Source organism: Ovis canadensis, chromosome 22, assembly GCF_042477335.2.
Source record: "Ovis canadensis isolate MfBH-ARS-UI-01 breed Bighorn chromosome 22, ARS-UI_OviCan_v2, whole genome shotgun sequence".
Lineage (NCBI taxonomy): Eukaryota > Metazoa > Chordata > Mammalia > Artiodactyla > Bovidae > Ovis > Ovis canadensis.
The window spans coordinates 31,718,146-31,737,021 of NC_091266.1; the positions used below are offsets into that span (position 1 = coordinate 31,718,146).

The 18,876-nt window shown below is 40.1% G+C and overlaps 1 protein-coding gene across 2 annotated transcripts in view; it reads right to left on the reverse strand.

Moving 5' to 3' along the window:
* Positions 1–6,889: 6,889 nt before the first annotated feature.
* LOC138427954 (cytochrome P450 2C21-like) overlaps positions 6,890–18,876 on the reverse strand; it is a 59,233-nt gene continuing 47,246 nt past the window's right edge. For both annotated transcript variants that reach the window (XM_069568079.1, XM_069568081.1), the window contains exons 8-9: positions 9,682–9,823; positions 6,890–7,388 (exon numbers count right to left, since the gene is read on the reverse strand). In XM_069568079.1, the coding sequence (XP_069424180.1) occupies positions 7,207–7,388; positions 9,682–9,823 (324 nt within the window). In that variant the 3' untranslated portion in view covers positions 6,890–7,206. The remainder of the gene's footprint in view (positions 7,389–9,681; positions 9,824–18,876) is intronic.

Here is an 18,876-nt window from a genome sequence, read left to right on the forward strand (position 1 = left end):
CCCACTGAAATTCATTAGGGAGGTGGAGCACATAGTATCACTTATCCCATTGTTGGTTATGCAATGTTGTTCATATGATAAAGTGGTATCTGCCAGATTTCTCTATGACAAAAGTTTTTTTTTTTTAATATTCAATTAACTGAATGTTTCTTTATGGCTTTCTGAATATCATGCTTTTTATTCATTTACCTAGCAGTTTTTAGCATTAATAGATAAAAATTGCTTTAAATAATGATTCTAAGCTGAATTGCTGTAAAATGATTTTTCTAATTTTGTCATCCTTCTGGGTTTCAAAGCTAGGATTGATCTGTAATAAAGTCTACTCTGTATTTTTAAATTAAGACAAATAATTTGTGAGGCAATGGTAAACACTAATATTTGTTACTGTGCTTAGTGTTGTTATCACAGAAGAGGTTATAACTCCAGATATTTTAAATTAACAATAATGATTTAAATCATAAACCACAGATGAGATTAAGTCATAAACCACATATGAGATGAGTGAAAATTGACACAATAAAATAAAGCAGCTGGTGGGGACTTATACTAGTATGATGATCAGATTGGATTCATAAGGTCTGACATCCTAGGACTCAGGTACTGAGTATTTCAGATGCTGTCGAAGTCCACATTAGCAACAACGCTGCCACTTGTCTTAAATTTATCCTTGTTTGTTACCTGTTTCTTCTGCCTCAAAATACCACTGCCCTTCTTTGGACCTAGGATCATTCACCTATATCATAAGACTGGAGTAAATAATTTGTAACATTTCTCCCAGCTCCATGACTTCTTCATAGTTCAGTTTATCTTCATCTGTTCTTTCCAGGGAACAGATGTATTAACATCCCTGACTTCTATGCTGCTGCTGCTGTTGCTGTTAAGTCACTTCAGTTGTGTCCGACTCTGTGTGACTCCATAGACGGCAGCCCACCAGGCTCCCCCGTCCCTGGAATTCTCCAGGCAAGAACACTGGAGTGGGTTGCCATTTCCTTCTCCAATGCATGAAAGCGAAAAGTGAAAGGGAAGCTGCTCAGTCGTGTCCATCTCTTAGCGACCCCATGGACTGCAGCCCACCAGGCTCCTCCGTCTATGGGATTTGCCAGACAAGTGTACTGGAGTGGGGTGCCATTGCCTTCTCTAGACTTCTGTGCTACATGATGACAAAGAATCCACAACCCGGAAGTATTTGGACCTGACCACTTCCTGGATGAGAGTAGAAACTTTAAGAACACTGACTACTTCATGGCTTTCTCAGCAAGTAACTTAAATTTATTTTCTTTTTTCTATGTATATATATTTTATTTCATTTTCTGTTTATTTATTTTACTTTACAATATTGTATTGGTTTTACCATACATTGACTTGAATCAGCCATGGGTGTACAGGTGTTCTCCATCCTGAACCCCCCTCTCACCTCCTTCCCCAACACATCCCTCTGGGTCATCCCAATGCACCAGCCCCGAGCAGCCTGTATCATGCATTGAACCTGGACTGGCGATTCATTTCACATACGATAATACACATGTTCCAATGCCATTCTCCCATATCATCCCACCCTCACACTCTCCCACAGAGTCCAAAAGACTGTTCTATACATCAGTGTCTCTTTTGCTGTCTCGCATACAGGGTTATCGTTACCATCTTTCTAAATTCCATATATATGCGTTAGTATATTTTATTGGTGTTTTTCTTTCTGGCTTACTTCACTCTGTATAATCGGCTCCAGTTTCATCCACTAGAACTGATTCAAATGTATTCTTTGTAATGGCTGAGTAATACTCCATTGTGTATATGTATCACTGTTTTCTTATTCATTGGTCTGCCAATGGACATCTAGGTTGCTTCCATGTCTTGGCTCTTTAAAACGGGGCTGCAATGAACACTGGGGTACACGTGTTTCTTTAAATTCTGGTTTCCTCAGTGTGTATGCTCAACAGTGGGATTGCTAGATCATATGGCAGTTCTATTTCCAGTTTTTTATGGAATCTCCACACTGTTCTCTATAGTGGCTGTACTAGTTTGCATTCCCACCAACAGTGTAAGAGGGTTCCATTTTCTCCGCACCCTTTCCAGTACTTATTGTTTGTAGATTTTTTGATAGAAGCCATTTTGACTGGCATGAGATGGTATCTGATTGTGTTTTTGATTTGCATTTCTCTGATAATGAGTGATGTTGAGCATCTTTTCATGTGTTTGTTAGCCATCTGTATGTCTTCTTTGGAGAAATGTCTGTTTAGGTCTTCGGCCCATTTTTTGATGGGGTCGTTGATTTTTCTGGAATTGAGCTGTGGGAGTTGCTTGTATATCTTTGAGATTAATTTTTTGTCAGTTGCTTCATTTGCTATTATTTTCTCCCATTCTGAAGACTGTCTTTCCACCTTGCTTATAGTTTCCTTTGTTGAGCAAAAGCTTTTAAATTTTATTAGGTCCCATTTGTTTATTTTTGCTTTTATTTCCAATATTCTGGGTGGTGGGTTATAGAAGATCTTGCTGTGATTTATGTCAGAGTGTTTGCCTATGTTTTCCTCTAAGAGTTTTATAGATTTTGTTCTTACATTTAGATCTTTAATCCATTTTGAGTTTATTTTTGTGTATGGTGTTAGAAAGTGTTCTAATTTCATTCTTTTTTAAAATTTTATTTATTTTAATTGGAGGCTAATTACTTTACAATATTGTATTGGTTTTGCTATACATCAACATGAATCTGCCATGGGTGTACACGTGTTCCCAGTCCTGAACCCCCCTCCCACCTCCCTCCCCATACCATCCCTCTGGGCCATCCCAGTGCACCACCCTTAACGCATATATATGGAATTTAGAAAGATGGCAACGATAATCCTGTATGTGAGACAGCAAAAGAGACACAAATGTATAGAACAGTCTTTTGGACTCTGTGGGAGAGGGTGAGGGTGGGATGATTTGGGAGAATGGCACTGAAACATGTATAATTTCATTCTTTTACAAGTGGTTGACCAGTTTTCCCAGCACCACTTGTTAAAGAGATTATCTTTTTATCCATTGTATATTCTTGCCTTCTTTGTGAAAGATAAGGTGTCCATAGGTGTGTGGATTTATCTCTGGGCTTTCTATTTTGTTCCATTGATCTATATTTCTGTCTTTGTGCCAGTACCATGCTGTCTTGATGACTGTGGCTTTGTAGTAGAGCCTGAAGTTGGGCAGGTTTATTTCTCCAGTTCCATTCTTCTTTCTCAAGATGTCTATGGCTATTCGAGGTTTGTTTGTATTGCCATACAAATTGTGAAATTATTTACTCTAGTTCTGTGAATACCATTGATAGCTTGATGGGGATTGCATTGAATCTCTTGATTGCTTTGGGTAGTATACTCATTTTCACTATATTAATTCTTCCACCTCATGAACATGGTATATTTTTCCATCTATTTCTGTCTTCTTTGATTTCTTTAATCAGTGTTTTATAGTTTTCTATATAGAGGTCTTTTGTTTCTTTATGTAGATATATGCCTAAGTGTTTTATTATTTTCATTGCAAAGGTGAATGGAACTGTTTCCTCAATTTCACTTCTCTCATTGTTAGTGTATAGGAATGCAAGGGATTTTTGTGTGTTAATTTACATCTCCTGCAACTTTACTCTATTCATTGATTAGCTCTAGTAATTTTCTAGTGGAGTCTTTAGGGTTTTCTATGTAGACGATCATGTCATCTGCAAACAGTGAGAGTTTTACTTCTTTTCAAATCTGGATTCCTTTTATTTCTTTTTCTGCTCTGACTGATGTGGCCAAAAATTCCAAAACTATGTTGAATAGTAGTGGTGAAAGTTCTCCATCTATTTGTGTCCTCTTTGATTTCTTTCGTCAGTGTTTTACAGTTTTCTTTTTCTTTTTTTTTTTTTTTGATTTTTTTTTTATTTTTTTTAATTTTAGTTTTTTATTTTTTAAATTTTAAAATCTTTAATTCTTACATGCATTCCCAAACATGAACCCCCCTCCCACCTCCCTCCCCATAACAACTTTCTGGGTCATCCCCATGCACCAGCCCCAAGCATGCTGCATCCTACGTCAGACATAGACTGGCGATTCAATTCACATGATAGTATACATGTTAGAATGTCATTCTCCCAAATCATCCCACCCTCTCCCTCTCCCTCTGAGAGCTGTGGTACATATACACAATGTTTTACAGTTTTCTATAGACAGGTCTTTTGTTTCTTTAGGTAGATTTATTCCTAACTATTTTATTCTTTCCGTTGCAATGGTGAATGGAATTGTTTCCTTAATTTCTCTTTCTTTTTTCTCATTGTCAGTGTATAGGAATGCAAGGGATTTCTGTGTGTTGATTTTATATCCTGAAACTTTACTATATTCATTGATTAGCTCTAGTAATTTTCTGGTGGAGTCTTTAGGGTTTTCTATGTAGAGGATCATGTCATCTGCAAACAGTGAGAGTTTTGCTTCTTCTTTTCCAACAAGCATTTAATCAATGACTGAAATTATGTAAGAAGCACTCTGGTCTTGTAAATATTCTTCAACTTCAGGCTAATCTTATTCCTAAGTTGCAGATCTTCATAACCTTCAAGCTTCAACTGAAGTTGAAATGTCTACTTGGTCCATCTTTTTTTCTGATAGCCTTCAGAATCTGCAAGATTTGGGGGAGTTCTAAAACTCCTATGTGACACCTTAGAGTCAACCTTTAAGACTCTCACCTCTTGATTTCAAATCAATAATAACCTCAAAGGTAAAATCACGTCAAATAAGAGGCTTCCTAACATGGACTTCCCAATCCCTCTGCTTTCTTGTCCCCAGAAATTGTCACAACTTGAACACATTTACATACTGACAAATATATATATATATATATATATATATATATATATATATATATATATATATGTTTGTGTATTGTCTGTGTGTGTCTGTGTGATGAGTCAAAGAAATACAGACATAAATATGCATATATATATATAATATTACCAAATTTCTGGTCATTGCAATAAAATATTATCTGCAGATGATGAGATTTCTACTTGAAAGGTAACTAAAAGCTCCGAAATCCACCAAAGAATTCAGTCCTCAGTACACGTAAGGGTTTGATCAAGTAGTCTTTCTATTACAGTCATGACAGAAAAGAAAAGGACTTCCCTGGCAGTCCAGTGGTTAAACCAGGGCATGGTTTCCATCCCTGTCTGGAAATTAAGATCCTAACTGTCAGGCAGCATGGCCAAAAAAAATTTTCTTTAAAGTAAAGTCTGGTTCCAAATAGGAAAAGGAGTACGTCAAGGCTGTATATTGTCACCCTGCTTATTTAACTTATATGCAGAGTACAGCATGAGAAACGCTGGGCTAGAAGAAGCACAAGCTGGAATCAAGATTGCCGGGAAAAATATCAATAACCTCAGATATGCAGATGACACCACCCTTATGGCAGAAAGTGAAGAAGAACTAAAGAACCTCTTGATGAAAGTGAAAGAGGAAAATGAAAAAGTTGGCTTAAAGCTCAACATTCAGAAAACGAAGATCATGGCATCCGGTCCCATCACTTCATGGGAAATAGATGGGGAAAGAGTGGAAATAGTGCCAGATTTTATTTTGGGGGGCTCCAAAATCACTGCAGATGGTGACTGCAGCTATGAAATTAAAAGACGCTTACTCCTTGTAAGGAGAGTTATGACCAACCTAAATAGCATATTCAAAAGCAGAGACATTACTTTGCCAACAAAGGTCCGTCTAGTCAAGGCTATGGTTTTTCCAGTGGTCATCTATGAATGTGAGAGTTGGACTCTGAAGAAAGCTGAGTGCCAAAAATTGATGCTTTTGAACTGTGGTGTTGGGGAAGACTCTTGAGAGTCCCTTGAACTGCAAGGAGATCCAACCAGTCCATCTTAAAGGAGATCAGTCCTGGGTGGCCATTAGAAGGACTGATGCCTAAGCTGAAACTCCAATACTTTGGCCACCTCATGCGAAGGGTTGACTCATTAGAAAAGACCCTGATGCTGGGAGAAATTGGGGGCAGGAGGACAAGGGGATGGCAGAGGGTGAGATGCCTGGATGGCATCACCGACTCGATGGACGTGAGTTTGAGTGAACTCCAGGAGTTGGTGATGGACAGGGAGGCCTGGCTTGCTGCAATTCATGGGGTCACAGAGTCGGACACGACTGAGACTGAACTGAACTGAACTGAAGCAGATATGTAATTTTTAGGGCATTATGCTTCTGTATCTATGAAAAATTAAAGTGCATATATATGTGCAGCCACACCACTTCTAAGAAACTATCCTGAAGAGACAGTAGAGGAATAATAGAAGACATGTGCATGTATTAATAGTAGCATTTTTATATTAACAAGGTTTCAAAAATAATATAAATATCCTTGAATAGGGAGATAATTTTTAAAAATTGTCATATCTATTAACAAACTATTATGAGATACATTAACTTACACTGCTTGTGAAAATATCAACTTTATGCTATTATATAATGTCACCAAAAAACCATAGCTATAAACAATATATACACATGCAAACACTAAACACACACATAGATTTCTCTGTGTATGTTCAAATATAACCCATATGTATATTAATTACCTTCCCCTCTTCTTTACTTTTATATGTCTGTATGTCTGTGTGTGTGTGTTTAATCATTAGAGGAAAGAGGAAGAACATCTCTGGAAAGACTAATAAATTCAAGTTTTATCTCATACTATTCCCTCTAGCTGGATTCATCTTCCCCTGATTTCTTTTGCATGTATATACATATATACACAAACATACCCATCAATCACATAATTATATTTTTAATAAACATTGGGGAAAAGCAAAATTATTTATCCAAACTATCAAGAGATCATTCCCCTAGAGAGATAAATAGGAGTAAGAGATGAGTGCATTTAAAAAAAATTTTATCACATGGGATAATTGCCAACTTTAATTTTTAATAAAATATGACATTTATAAGGTGCCCTCCATTTGGCATACACAATAAATTGGATGTAGCTTCAGATCTCAGGACAGTAATTTTTAAAAAATTATTGGGGACAAAACTGTTGTATTTCATGCAAGAAAAAACTTGAAGTGAATCTTAAAGAAAATTAGAAGAGGCAGGGCTCAAGAATGTCACTCCTAAAGGTAAGGGAGAGGCGGACAATGGCTAACAGCCAGGATAGAGAGCATCAGCTTGTGTAGATGGAGCTGGAGAGGCTCACTCTGCAACCTGGCAGTCAGCCCTTTCTTCAGACTGGAATGAAACACATCTCACAGAAGGGTGGAATAGAGAGTATCCCTTTGAAACTTGGTGCAATATCAATGTGCTTTGGATCAACCACAGATTTCAAGGTAAAATGCTGTAAAATGCTGACCAGGAGTAAAAACAGCTCCATGCGGGCCAGGCCTTCTCCAACACAAACTCTTTTTCCTAAAAAGGACACATAAATTAAACAGTTGTTCAATTCTATTTCTAACATACCACAAAGGGAAGCATAAATAAATATGAAATGAGTAAATACATAAACAAATTAATAAAAGACAAATTAACCTATGGCTTCTTCTATTTACACCAAAATCCGGTTTGCTTCATTTCCTCAGAACAGATTTCAGTGTACTTTCTCTATTAAAAGGAATCTGTTCTGTACACCCATGTCAGGATTGCTTTCCTGAGGCTTGCCAGTAATATCTTTCTACATACACACTCACCCATCCCAAATAACATGAACTACACACTACATTTTTCCATCTACTTCCAATTCAAGACTCAACAACAGATTTATTTCTCCTCATCTGGATTCCTAAAACTAATCTTGACATTGTCATGTCTCTGTTTCTAACAATATTTCAAAAGCTTACCATTGCCAAGTATAAAAAGGAATGTCACAAACTCGATACCAATATTATTAACCATTCTCTAAACCCCAGACACACTAGCTGTTTCAAGTGTTATGAGTATCCAGTCATTCCTCCAACTGAAATATTGGTTCCTTCAGCTCTTCCTGATGAGATTCTCTACATCCTTCTAGATCCACCACAGGTGTCACTTGCTCTATACAAACTTCTTTGATCTATTTAGGGGGATATAATTCATTCTCTTGCTGGTTTTCCACAAGACTCATAAATACTTCTAATGCAAAATGTTTCAAATGAAATTATAATTATTCCTGTGTCCCACACACGAAATATAAGCTCATAAAGTAAAGGCAAAAGGAGAAGGGATGTGACAGAGGATGAGATGGTTAGATAGTATCACCAACTCAATGGACATGAATTTGAGCAAACTCCGGGAGACAGTGGAGGACAGAGGGCCTGGTGTGCTGCCATCCATGGGGTTGCAAAGAGTTGAACATGACTTAGCAACTGAACAGCAACAACAAAGTAAAGCCTTAGGTCTTATATGATGCTACAGTGCCAAGACAAAGCAATCCTGCAAACCCCACAAACTGGGCAGAAATCTTAAGCCAGTTTGTTATGAAACAATGGACCTAAAATTCAGGAAGTAGATAAGGAATACATTAGCAGGATCTCATTTTGAGATCAAATTCTGGACATTGTTCATAATCTTGGGACCAAGCATTAAGCATTCCTTGAAACCTATTTTCCTGGATGTTCAATGAGGAGTAAACCTCCTATTTCTATCCCATTTCAGTTCCTTCTGTAGGAAAGGCCCTTCACCCTCTCCTTTCTACCCTCTCCTTTGGACTGTGCTGAACACTCTCCACTTCTCCATCTTTCCAGATCCATACTGTGCTTGTTTTTCTTTTACACCTACTGTGTGTTTAAGAAGTTGATTTCTATGGACTGCATAACCCCACTAGTTAGTTCCCTTCTTCACTGTGAAAAAACCCAAAGGATTAGACATTGAGAAGTTTAGAGTACGCCCTCCCTCTGTCCCAGCCTGTCAGGCCACAGTTTCAGCAGTGGCTGTATTCTCCAACCTATAGACCCATCTCCTGCTGAGGCATCCATTCTCTCTTTGCCAAAGATCTGCTTGGGATCCAGCAACACCCTCCTTCTCCCGGTCCTTCCGACATAGAATGGTAACGTTGTCTTGCTGATGCTCATCCCAGAGTACTTGACCACTCCTTGCTACTTCACTTAATCGTGTCCACACCTCTGAAAAGAGTCTCTTCATTAAACTGCCTTTAATGAAACTTTTTGAGTACCCTGCCTCTTTCTTTCAAGGACCTCCTCAAATTAAAGGAAGATACTAAAATATCTCTTCCTGCAAGAATATTTCTCTCTGTCCTCTGCCCTGATCCCAAAGTGTAAGATTCAGGAGCTCCTCTCTCTGGGTTTCCACAGAAGCGTTTTGAATAGAACTTGTCTCTGGAGTATCATCACCTGTTAAGTCGCATTCCTTTCTTAGAGGAGAGCTGTCCCTTATTCACATTTCTATCCCTGGACCTGAGTGACCATGGGTCTACTACATTTAAGGTCCTCAGAGACATTTATTGAGTGAATGGCATCTCTGGACAGGGGAGAAAAGTCTCAGTGGAACTAGACTTCTATGAGGAGACCTTAAGATTGTCAGAGGTGGGTGAGAGGGCAGAACTCAGTGAGTACAGCCTCCAATCCAATCATAAACTATCTGCACCTTGGAAGTGGTGCCTCTGGCCTCATGAAAATGACAATTTGTCCAGCTCAGAGTTGCCTACATACAAAGCTCATCCTCCTCTCATTTGACCTCTAATGGACAGACAAAAATGAAGCATGCTTGCCTGCTGAAAAAGCCATGAAGTGGTCAGTCTTCTTAAAGTTGCCACTTTCATCCAGGAAGTGACCAGGATCAAACTGCCCTGGGTTGGGGAACTCCTTACCATCGTGCAGGACAGAAGTCAGAGATGTTAATATCGCTGTGCCCTGAGATAAAGAGAAATGCAATAACTAGATTATAAAGAAAGTCATGGCATTTTTTAAAAAATGCCTTAACTAATCCTTTTATTTTACAAATGAGGTGACTGAAACAAAAACATATTTTATTCTCTCCATGTCAAAGAACACATTAATGACCAAGCCTAACAAGTCATATGATGCCATATAAATGATTTATGATTCAATCATATAAATCAACAGTGCCAGTCCAGGGCACTGTTAAGTGACTCCAAGGCTAATCGTCTTCAGCTTGTAGCCTACCAACAGCACTTGCTCTTCAGAAAATTAAGGCAGGGGCTTTGTTCTTGACAAATAAATTGGAGTGTTGTTTAAAAGTGCTGATGTCACTAAAATTTCAGCTCATTCTCTTTAGAACCGAATATAGGGTCCTTTCCAAATATGACCTGATTGGCCATATTCTTGAAAACTATTCAGTTTCCCTCTAAGATGAGAAACTGATAAGTATCCCTCTTGCTGCTATGTTTTTTCAATGTAATTGTTGCATGCGCTTGTGGAAACAGGAAGGAATATCTGGGTTCTAGTAAGGTTTTCATAAACTCAGAGATATAGTACACTGAGATATAATGATTTGAAGTTTAGTTCTTATCTTCAATCAAGTATTTCTCTCACAATTAAGGTTTATGACCATAGGTAAGTTGTTTAGCATCTCCATGCCCTTTACAAAAAATTTGCCAACCTTGCTTTAAAGCAACATTTATAACATTAATGGTATGTTCATAATATACAAAATATACATGTGATAGCTTTAACATAAAGGAAATGGAACAAGTTAAATAGCCATATACAACTGCAGTGTTCTTGTATTTTAAACAAAATTTAATAGTGTTAATTTTAATACTGTAAATATTTAAGGATGCAAATTGTAACCTCAGGGGCTTCTCAGGTGGTGCTAGTGGTAAAGAACCTGCCTGCCAATTCAGGAGACACAGAAGACGTTCGTTCAGTCACTGGGTCAGGAAGATTTCCTGGAGGAGGGCATGGATTGCAATGGATGAGGGCAATCCACTCTGGTATTCTTGCCTGGAGAATTCCATGGACAGAGAAGCCTGGCAGGCTACAGCCCATAGGGTCACAGAAGCAACTTAACACATGCAAATGCACTGTAATCTCAAGAGAAACCACTAAAAAAAAAAATAGTTGGATGCCAATAGAAGTTTACAAAGCACAAAAACTTAAACTATTCCAGAAGAAGGAAGAAAAGGAGAAATAAAGGAATATAAAGGAGAAGGACAAACAAAAACAATTATTTTAATATATAAATATTCCAAGAATAATAACACAATGAAGAAGGAAGAGTGGAATATAAATTGAGTGAACAAGTGGGACAAAAATGATAGATTTATAGAAATAAAACACCTATTGATAATTATATTAAATTTTAATGAACTAGGCATTCCCACTCAAAAGTCAGAATGCACTTAACAGACATGTAAGGAAAACTCCATCCAAAAGCAACAGAACGTGTTCTTTTAAGCACAGATGAAAGATTCTCCAGAATAGATCATATGATAGGGTACAAAAAAAAAGGTATTAATAAATTGAGAAGATTTAAATCATATCAAGTATCTTTTCCAACCAAAATGGTATAAATCAAGTAATCAATTACAGGAAGAAAACTTGATAATTCACAAATGTGGAGATTAAACAATGTGCTATTGAACAATCAATGATCCAAAGACTAAATCAGAAGAGAATCAAAAAGTACATTGAGACAAACAAAAATGTAAGCTGCTGCTGCTAAGTCGCTTCAGTCATGTCCGACTCTGTGCAACCCCATAGATGGCAACCCACCAGGCTCTCCCATCCCTGGGATTCTCCAGGCAAGAACAGTGAAGTGGGTTGCCATTTCTTTCCCCAATGTATGAAAGTCAAAAGCGAAAGTGAAGTCGCTCATTTGCGTCCAACTCCTAGAGACCCCATGGATTGCAGCCCACCAGGCTCCTCTGTCCATGGGATTTTCCAGGCAAGAGTACTAGAGTGGGGTGCCAGTAAGCACAGCATATCAAACTCATGAGATTCAGTAAAAATGGTTCTAAGATAAAAGTTCATAGTGAGGGGCGGTCCTAAGATGGTGGAGGAATAGGACGGAAAGACCACTTTCTCCCCCACAAATTCATCAAAAGATCATTTGAACGCTGAGCAAGTTCCACAAAACAACTCCTGAACACTGGCAGAGGACACCAGGCACCCAGAAAGGCAGCCCATTATCTTCGAAAGGAGGTAGGACAAAATATAAAAGATTAAAAGAGAGACAAAAGAGTTAGGGATGGAGACCCATCCTGGAGAGGGAGTCATAAAAGAGGAGAAGTTTCCAAACACCAGGAAACCCTCTCCCCAGTGGGTCTGTAGGGAGTTTTGGAATCTCAGAAGGCAACATAACTGGAAGGAAAAATAAATAAAACCTACAGTTTTCGCATCTGATGGCAACTCAGCAGAGAAGTAGCCCAGATGCTAGCGTCCACCACCAGCAAGCAGGGGCTGAACAGGGAGGTGCGGGCGGCATTGCTTATGGTAGGGACCAGGCCTGAACGCCCTGAGGACAATCTGAGGGACCTAATGTGAGATAGCAATCCAAACAGTGGTATAGCCAGAGAGAGAGAAAAAAAAGAGAGAGAGAGAGAGAGAACTTTCCTGCAAAAAGCTCTAAGATAAGGCACTGCCAGCCCACTCACAGAACAAGGGACTGAGCAAATACCAGAGGAGAGCTAGCCAGCTGCAGACAGGCCCATCCCCCACTAGACGCAGAGAGGCAGGCGGGTGACAGCCAGAGCTGGAAAGGGACAATCTCGGCTCCAGAGACGGCATCCACTACAAAACTGCGAGCAGGCTCCCAGTTGCTAACCAAGTCTACCTGGGATCCTGGATGGTTGACATCCACCAGGAAGATCGCAACCAGAGATCAGCTCCCCAGAGGAGACACTCAGCACACCTGAGATGGTGCTCCCATTGTGCACCCAGAAAACTGAGCAGCCAGACCACAGAGGTGATAAGATGCACCACCCCACCTGAGGAGAGTGCGTTTGCCAAGCACCTGGTCACCTGAGCTGCTTGGATCTGGGAAGGGCACAAAACACAGGCCCAACTGTGTCTGCACCTTCATGGAGTACCCGTGAATCTGAACCTGAGTGGCTTAGACCTGAGAAGCGTAGGCAATCCAGGGCCTGCTATAGACAATTCCCCTGCAGAGCAACTTGGAGCCTGAGCAGTGTAGACTGGCAAAGCACACACAACCTGAGCAGAGGCAAACCCAGTGTGTCACGGACACTGTGAGCACTCCCCACACACGCCAGTGATATTTGTTTGCATTGTTGCTCCCTCCCCACAGCACGACTGAACAAGTGAGCCTAAGTAAGTGACCACCTTTGCCCTCTTGTGTCAGGGTGGAAATTAGACACTGAAGAGACTTGCAAACAGAAGAATCCAAAATACACAGAGGGAACCTCTTTGGAAGTGACAGGTGCAACAGTCACTTAAAATCCTGTCTTTGGCACCAACTACATTGGAAGGGGCCTATAGACCTTGAGAAGTATAAGCTGGAACAAGGAACTATCTGAAACTGAACTGACCCCACACTTCCCACAGCAGCTCCAGAGAAATTCCTAGATATATTTTTACTATTAATATTTTTTAATTTTCTAATTTTTTTTAAATTTTAAGGCCTTTATTACTGCTTTAATTTTCATTTATATAACCTGCCTTGCAAAAAAAAGACCCTATTTTTAAAGCAAATTTCATATATTTTTATAATTTTTGTGATTGTGTTTTGTTTTTTCAATATTGCATTTTTGAGAGTCTAACCTCTACTCTAGATTTTTAATCTTTGCTTTCTGGTATTTGTTATCAGTTTTGTACCTTTATGAATCCAATCTTTGGTACTCGTTTTTACCTAGGAGTGTGATTACTGGATTGATTGCCCTCTCCCCTTTTTGACTCTCCTTTTTCTCCCCTAGGGCACCTCTATCTCCTTCCTCCCCCATCTCTGCTCTGCCCAACTCTGTGAATCTCTTTGGGTATTCCAGGCTGTGGCAAACACTTAGAGAACCGATAACTGGCTAGATTTGTCTCTCTCCATTTGACCGCCACCCCCCTCTTCTAGTGACTTCTATCTCCTGCCTCCCTCTTCTCTTCTCTTCTCCACATAACTCTGTGAAACTCTCTGGGTGTTCCAGGCTGTGGAGAGTACATAGGGATTTGATTACTGGCTAGATTGCTCTCTCCCCTCTTGATTCCCCCTCTTCTCCTCCTGGTCACCTTTATATCCCTCCTCCCTCTTCTCTGATCCATGTAACTCAGTGAAACTTTCTGGGTGTCCCTCACTGTGGAGAACCTTTTCAACATTAACCTAGATGTTTTATCATTGTTGCTGTATGGATGGAGAAGTCTTGAGACTACTGCAAGATAAGACTGAAACCAGAGATAGGAGGCTGAAATCCAAAAGCTGAGAACACCAGAGAACTCCTGACTCCAGGGAACATTAATCAATAACAGCTCATCCAAAAGCGTCCATACCTACACTGAAACCAAGCTCCACAAAAGAGCCAACAAGTTTCAGAGCAAGACATACCACGCAAATTCTCCAAAAATGCAGGAACATAGACCTGAGCTTTAATATACAGGCAGTCCAAAGCCACACCAAACCCAGAGACATCTCAAAACTCACTACTGGACACTTCATTGCACTCCAGAGAGAAGAAACCCAGCTCCACCCACCAGAACACCAACACAAGCTTCCCTAAACAGGAAACCTTGACAAGCCACTCGTCCAACCCCACCCATGGAGAGGAACCTCCGAAATAAAGAGGAACCACAAACTGCCAGAATACAGAGAGGCCACCCCAAAGACAGCAATCTAAACAAGATGAAAAGGCAGATAAATATTCAGCAGGTAAGGAACATGAGAAAGCTACTGGAGATCAGTGGAGAAATAACTCCAGAAAGAATGAAGGGATGGAGCCAAAGGAAAAACAACACCCAGTTGTGGATGGGACTGGTGATAGAAACAAGATTCAATGCTGTAAAGAGCAATATTGCATAGGAACTTGGAATGTTAGGTCCATGAATCAAGGCAAATTGGAAGTGGTCAAACAGGAGATGGCAAGAGTGAACATTGAAATTCTAGAAATCAGCGAACTCAGATGGACTGGAATGGGTGAATTTGACTCAGATGACCATTGTATCTACTACTGTAGGCAGGAATCCCTTAGAAGATATGGAGTAGCCATCATAGTAAACAGAAGAGTCTGAAATGCAGTACTTGGGTGCAATCTCAAAAACGACAGAATGATCTCTGTTCTTTTCCAAGGCAAACCATTCAATATCATGGTAATCCAAGTCTATGCCCTGACCAGTAATGCTGAAGAAGCTGAAGTTGAATGGGTCTATGAAGACCTACAAGACCTGCTAGAACTAACACCCCAAAAAAGATGTTCTTTTCATTATAGGGTCGTGGAATACAAAAGTAGGAAGTTAAGAAACACCTGGAGTAACAGGCAAATTTGGCCTTGGAGTACGGAATGAAGCAGGGCAAAAGCCAACAGACCTCTGCCAAGAGAACGCACTGGTCATAGCAAACACCCTCTTCCAACAACACAGGAGAAGATTCTATACATAGACATCACCAGATGGTCAACACTGAAATAAGACTGATTATATTCTTTGCAGCCAAAGATGGAGAAGCTCCATAAGGTCAACAAAAACAAAACCAGGAGCTGACTGTGGCTCAGATCATGAACTCCTTATTGCCAAGTTCAGACTTAAATTGAAAGTGGGAAAACCACTAGACCATTCAGGTATGACCTAAATCAAATCCCTTATGACTATACAGTGGAAGAGAGAAATAGATATAAAGGACTAGATCTGATAGACAGAGTCCCTGATGAACTATGGATGGAGGTTTACAGGAGACAGGAGACAAGATCATTCCCAAGAAAAAGAAATGCAAAACAACAAAATGGCTGTCTGAAGACAGCTGTAAAATAGCTGTGAAAAGAAGAGAAGCAAAAGGCAAAGGAGAAAAGGGAAGTTACACCAACTTGAATGCAGAGTTCCAAAGAATAGCAAGGAGAGACAAGAAAGCCTTCCTCAGTGATCAATGCAAAGATATTGAGGAAAATAATAGAATGGGAAAGACTAGAGATCTATTCAAGAAAATTAGAGATACCAAGGGAACATTTTATGCAATGATGAACTCAATAAAGGACAGAAATGGTATGGACCTAACAGAAGCAGAAGATATTAAGAATAGGTGTCAAGAATACACAGAAGAATTGTACAAGATCTTCACGACCCATATAATTATGAAGGTGCGATCACTCACACTCACCTAGAGCCAGATATCCTTGAAGGTGAAGTCAGGTGGGCCTTAGGAAGCATCACTACGAACAAACCTAGTGGAGGCTATATATTCAGGTTGAGCTCTTTCAAATTTTAAAAGATGATGCTGTGAAAGTGCTGCACTCAATATATCAGCAAACTTGGAAAAATCAGCACTGGCCACAGGACTTAAAAGATCAGTTTTCATTCCAATCCCAAAGAAAAGTGATACCAAAGAAGTCTCAAATTACCACACAATTGCCCTCATCTCACACGCTAGTAAAGTAATGCTCAAAATTCTCCAATCCAGGCTTCAGCAATACGTGAACCATGAACGTTGGATGTTCAAGCTGGTTTTAGAAAAGGCAGAGGAACCAGAGATCAAATTGCCAACATCTGCTGGATCATCAAAAAAGCAAGAGAGTTCCAGAAAAACATCTATTTCTGCTTTATTGACTATGTGAAAGCCTTTGACTGTGTGGATCACAATAAACTATGGGAAATTCTGAAAGAGATGGGAATACCAGACCACCTGACCCACCTCTCGAGAAATCTGTATGCATGTCAGGAAGCAACAGTTAGAACTAGACAGGGAACAACATCTGCTTCCAAATAGGAAAAGGAGTACATCAAGGCTGTATATTGTCACCCTGCTTATTTAACTTCTATGCAGTGTACATCATGAGACACGCTGGACTGGAAGAAACAGAAGCTGGAATCAAGATTGCAGGGAGAAGTATCAATAACCTCAGATATGCAGATGACACCACCCTTATGGCAGAAAGAGTAGAAGAACGAAAGAGCTTCGTTGATGAAGGTGATGAAGGTGAAAGAAGAATGAAAAAGTTGGCTTAAAGCTCAACATTCAGAAAATGAAGATCATGGCATCTGGTCCCATCATTTCATGGGAAATAGATGGGGAAAGTGTGGAAACAGTGTCAGATTTTTTTTTTCTGGGCTCCAAAATCACTGCGGATGGTGATTACAGCCATGAAATTAAAAGACGCTTACTCCTTGGAAGGAAACTTAGGACTAACTTAGACAGCATATTCAAAAGCAGAGGCATTACTTTGTCAACAAAGGTTCATCTAGTCAAGCTATGGGTTTTCCAGTAGTCATGTATGGATATGAGAATTGCACTATAAAGAAAGCTGGGCACCGAAGAATTGGTGGTTTTGAACTGTAGTGTTGGAGAAGACTCTTGAGAGTCCCTTGGACTGCATGGAGATCCAACCAGTCCATCACAAAGGAGATTAGTCCTGGGTGTTCATTGGAGGGACTGATGTTGAAGGTGAAACTCCAATACTTTGGCCACCTGATGTGGAGAGCTGAATCATTTGAAAAGGCTCTGATGCTGGGAAAGATTGAGGGCAGGAGGAGAAGGGAATGACACAGGGTGAAATGGTTGGATGGCATCACCGACACAATGGACATGGTTTTGCGTGGACTTGGGGAGGTGGTGATGGACAAGGAGGCCTGGCGTGCTGCAATTCAAGGGGTCTCAAAGAGTTGGACATGACTGAGCGACTGAACTGAACTGAAAGGAACATGATAAATGCCCACCAAACCAAACAAAAGAAGAAGAGATAGGGACTCTGCAAAAAAAAAAAAATTTTTTTTTTCAGAAGATGATAGTAATAATGATTCAAGATCTTGAAAACAAAATGGAGTTAGAGATAAATAGCCTGGACACAACGATTGAGAAGATGCAAGAAATGTTGAACAAGAACCTGCTGCTGCTGCTGCTGCTAAGTCACTTCAGTTGTGTCCAACTATGTGCAACCCCATAGATGGCAGCCCACCAGGCTCCTCCATCCTGGTATTCTCCAGGCAAGAACACTGGAGTGGGTTGCCATTTCCTTATCCAATGCATGAAAATGAAAAGTGAAAATGAAGTCGTTCAGTCATGTACAACTCTTTGCGACCCCATGGACTGCAGCCTACCAGGCTCCTCCTTCCATGGTTTCCAGGCAAGAATATTGGAGTGGGTTCCCATTGCCCTCTCCAAACAAGGACCTAGAGAAATTTTTTAAAAGTCAATCAATAATGAACAATGGAATAACTGAGATCAAAAACACTCTGGAGGGAACCAACAGTAGAATAACGGAGGCAGAAGATAGGATAAGTGAGGTAGAAGACGGAATGGTGGAAACAGAGAAGCAGAGAGGAAAAAGATAAAAAAATTAAAAGAAATGACGACAACCTCAGAGAACTCTGGGACAATGTCAAATGCCCGAAATTCGAATCATAGGAGTCCCAGAAGAACAAGACAAAAAGAAAAGTCATGAGAAAATACTTGAGGAAATGATAATTGAAAACTTCCTTAAAATGAGGAAGGAAATAGCCACCAAAGTGCAAGAAACCCAGAGAGTCCCAACAGGATAAACCCAAGGCAAAACACCCCAATTCAGTTTAGTTCAGTTCAGTCATTCAGTCGTGTCCGACTATTTGCATGAATCGCAGCACACCAGGCCACCCTGTACATCACCAACTCCCGGAATTCACGCAGACTCACGGCCAGCGAGTCAGTGATGCCATCCAGCCATTTAATCCTCTGTCGTCCCCTTCTCCTCCTGACCTCAATCCCTCCCAGCATCAGGGTCTTTTCCAATGAGTCAACTCTTCGCATGAGGTGGCCAAAGTACTGGAGCTTCAGCTTTAGCATCATTCCTTCCAAAGAAATCCCAGGGCTGATCTCCTTTAAGATG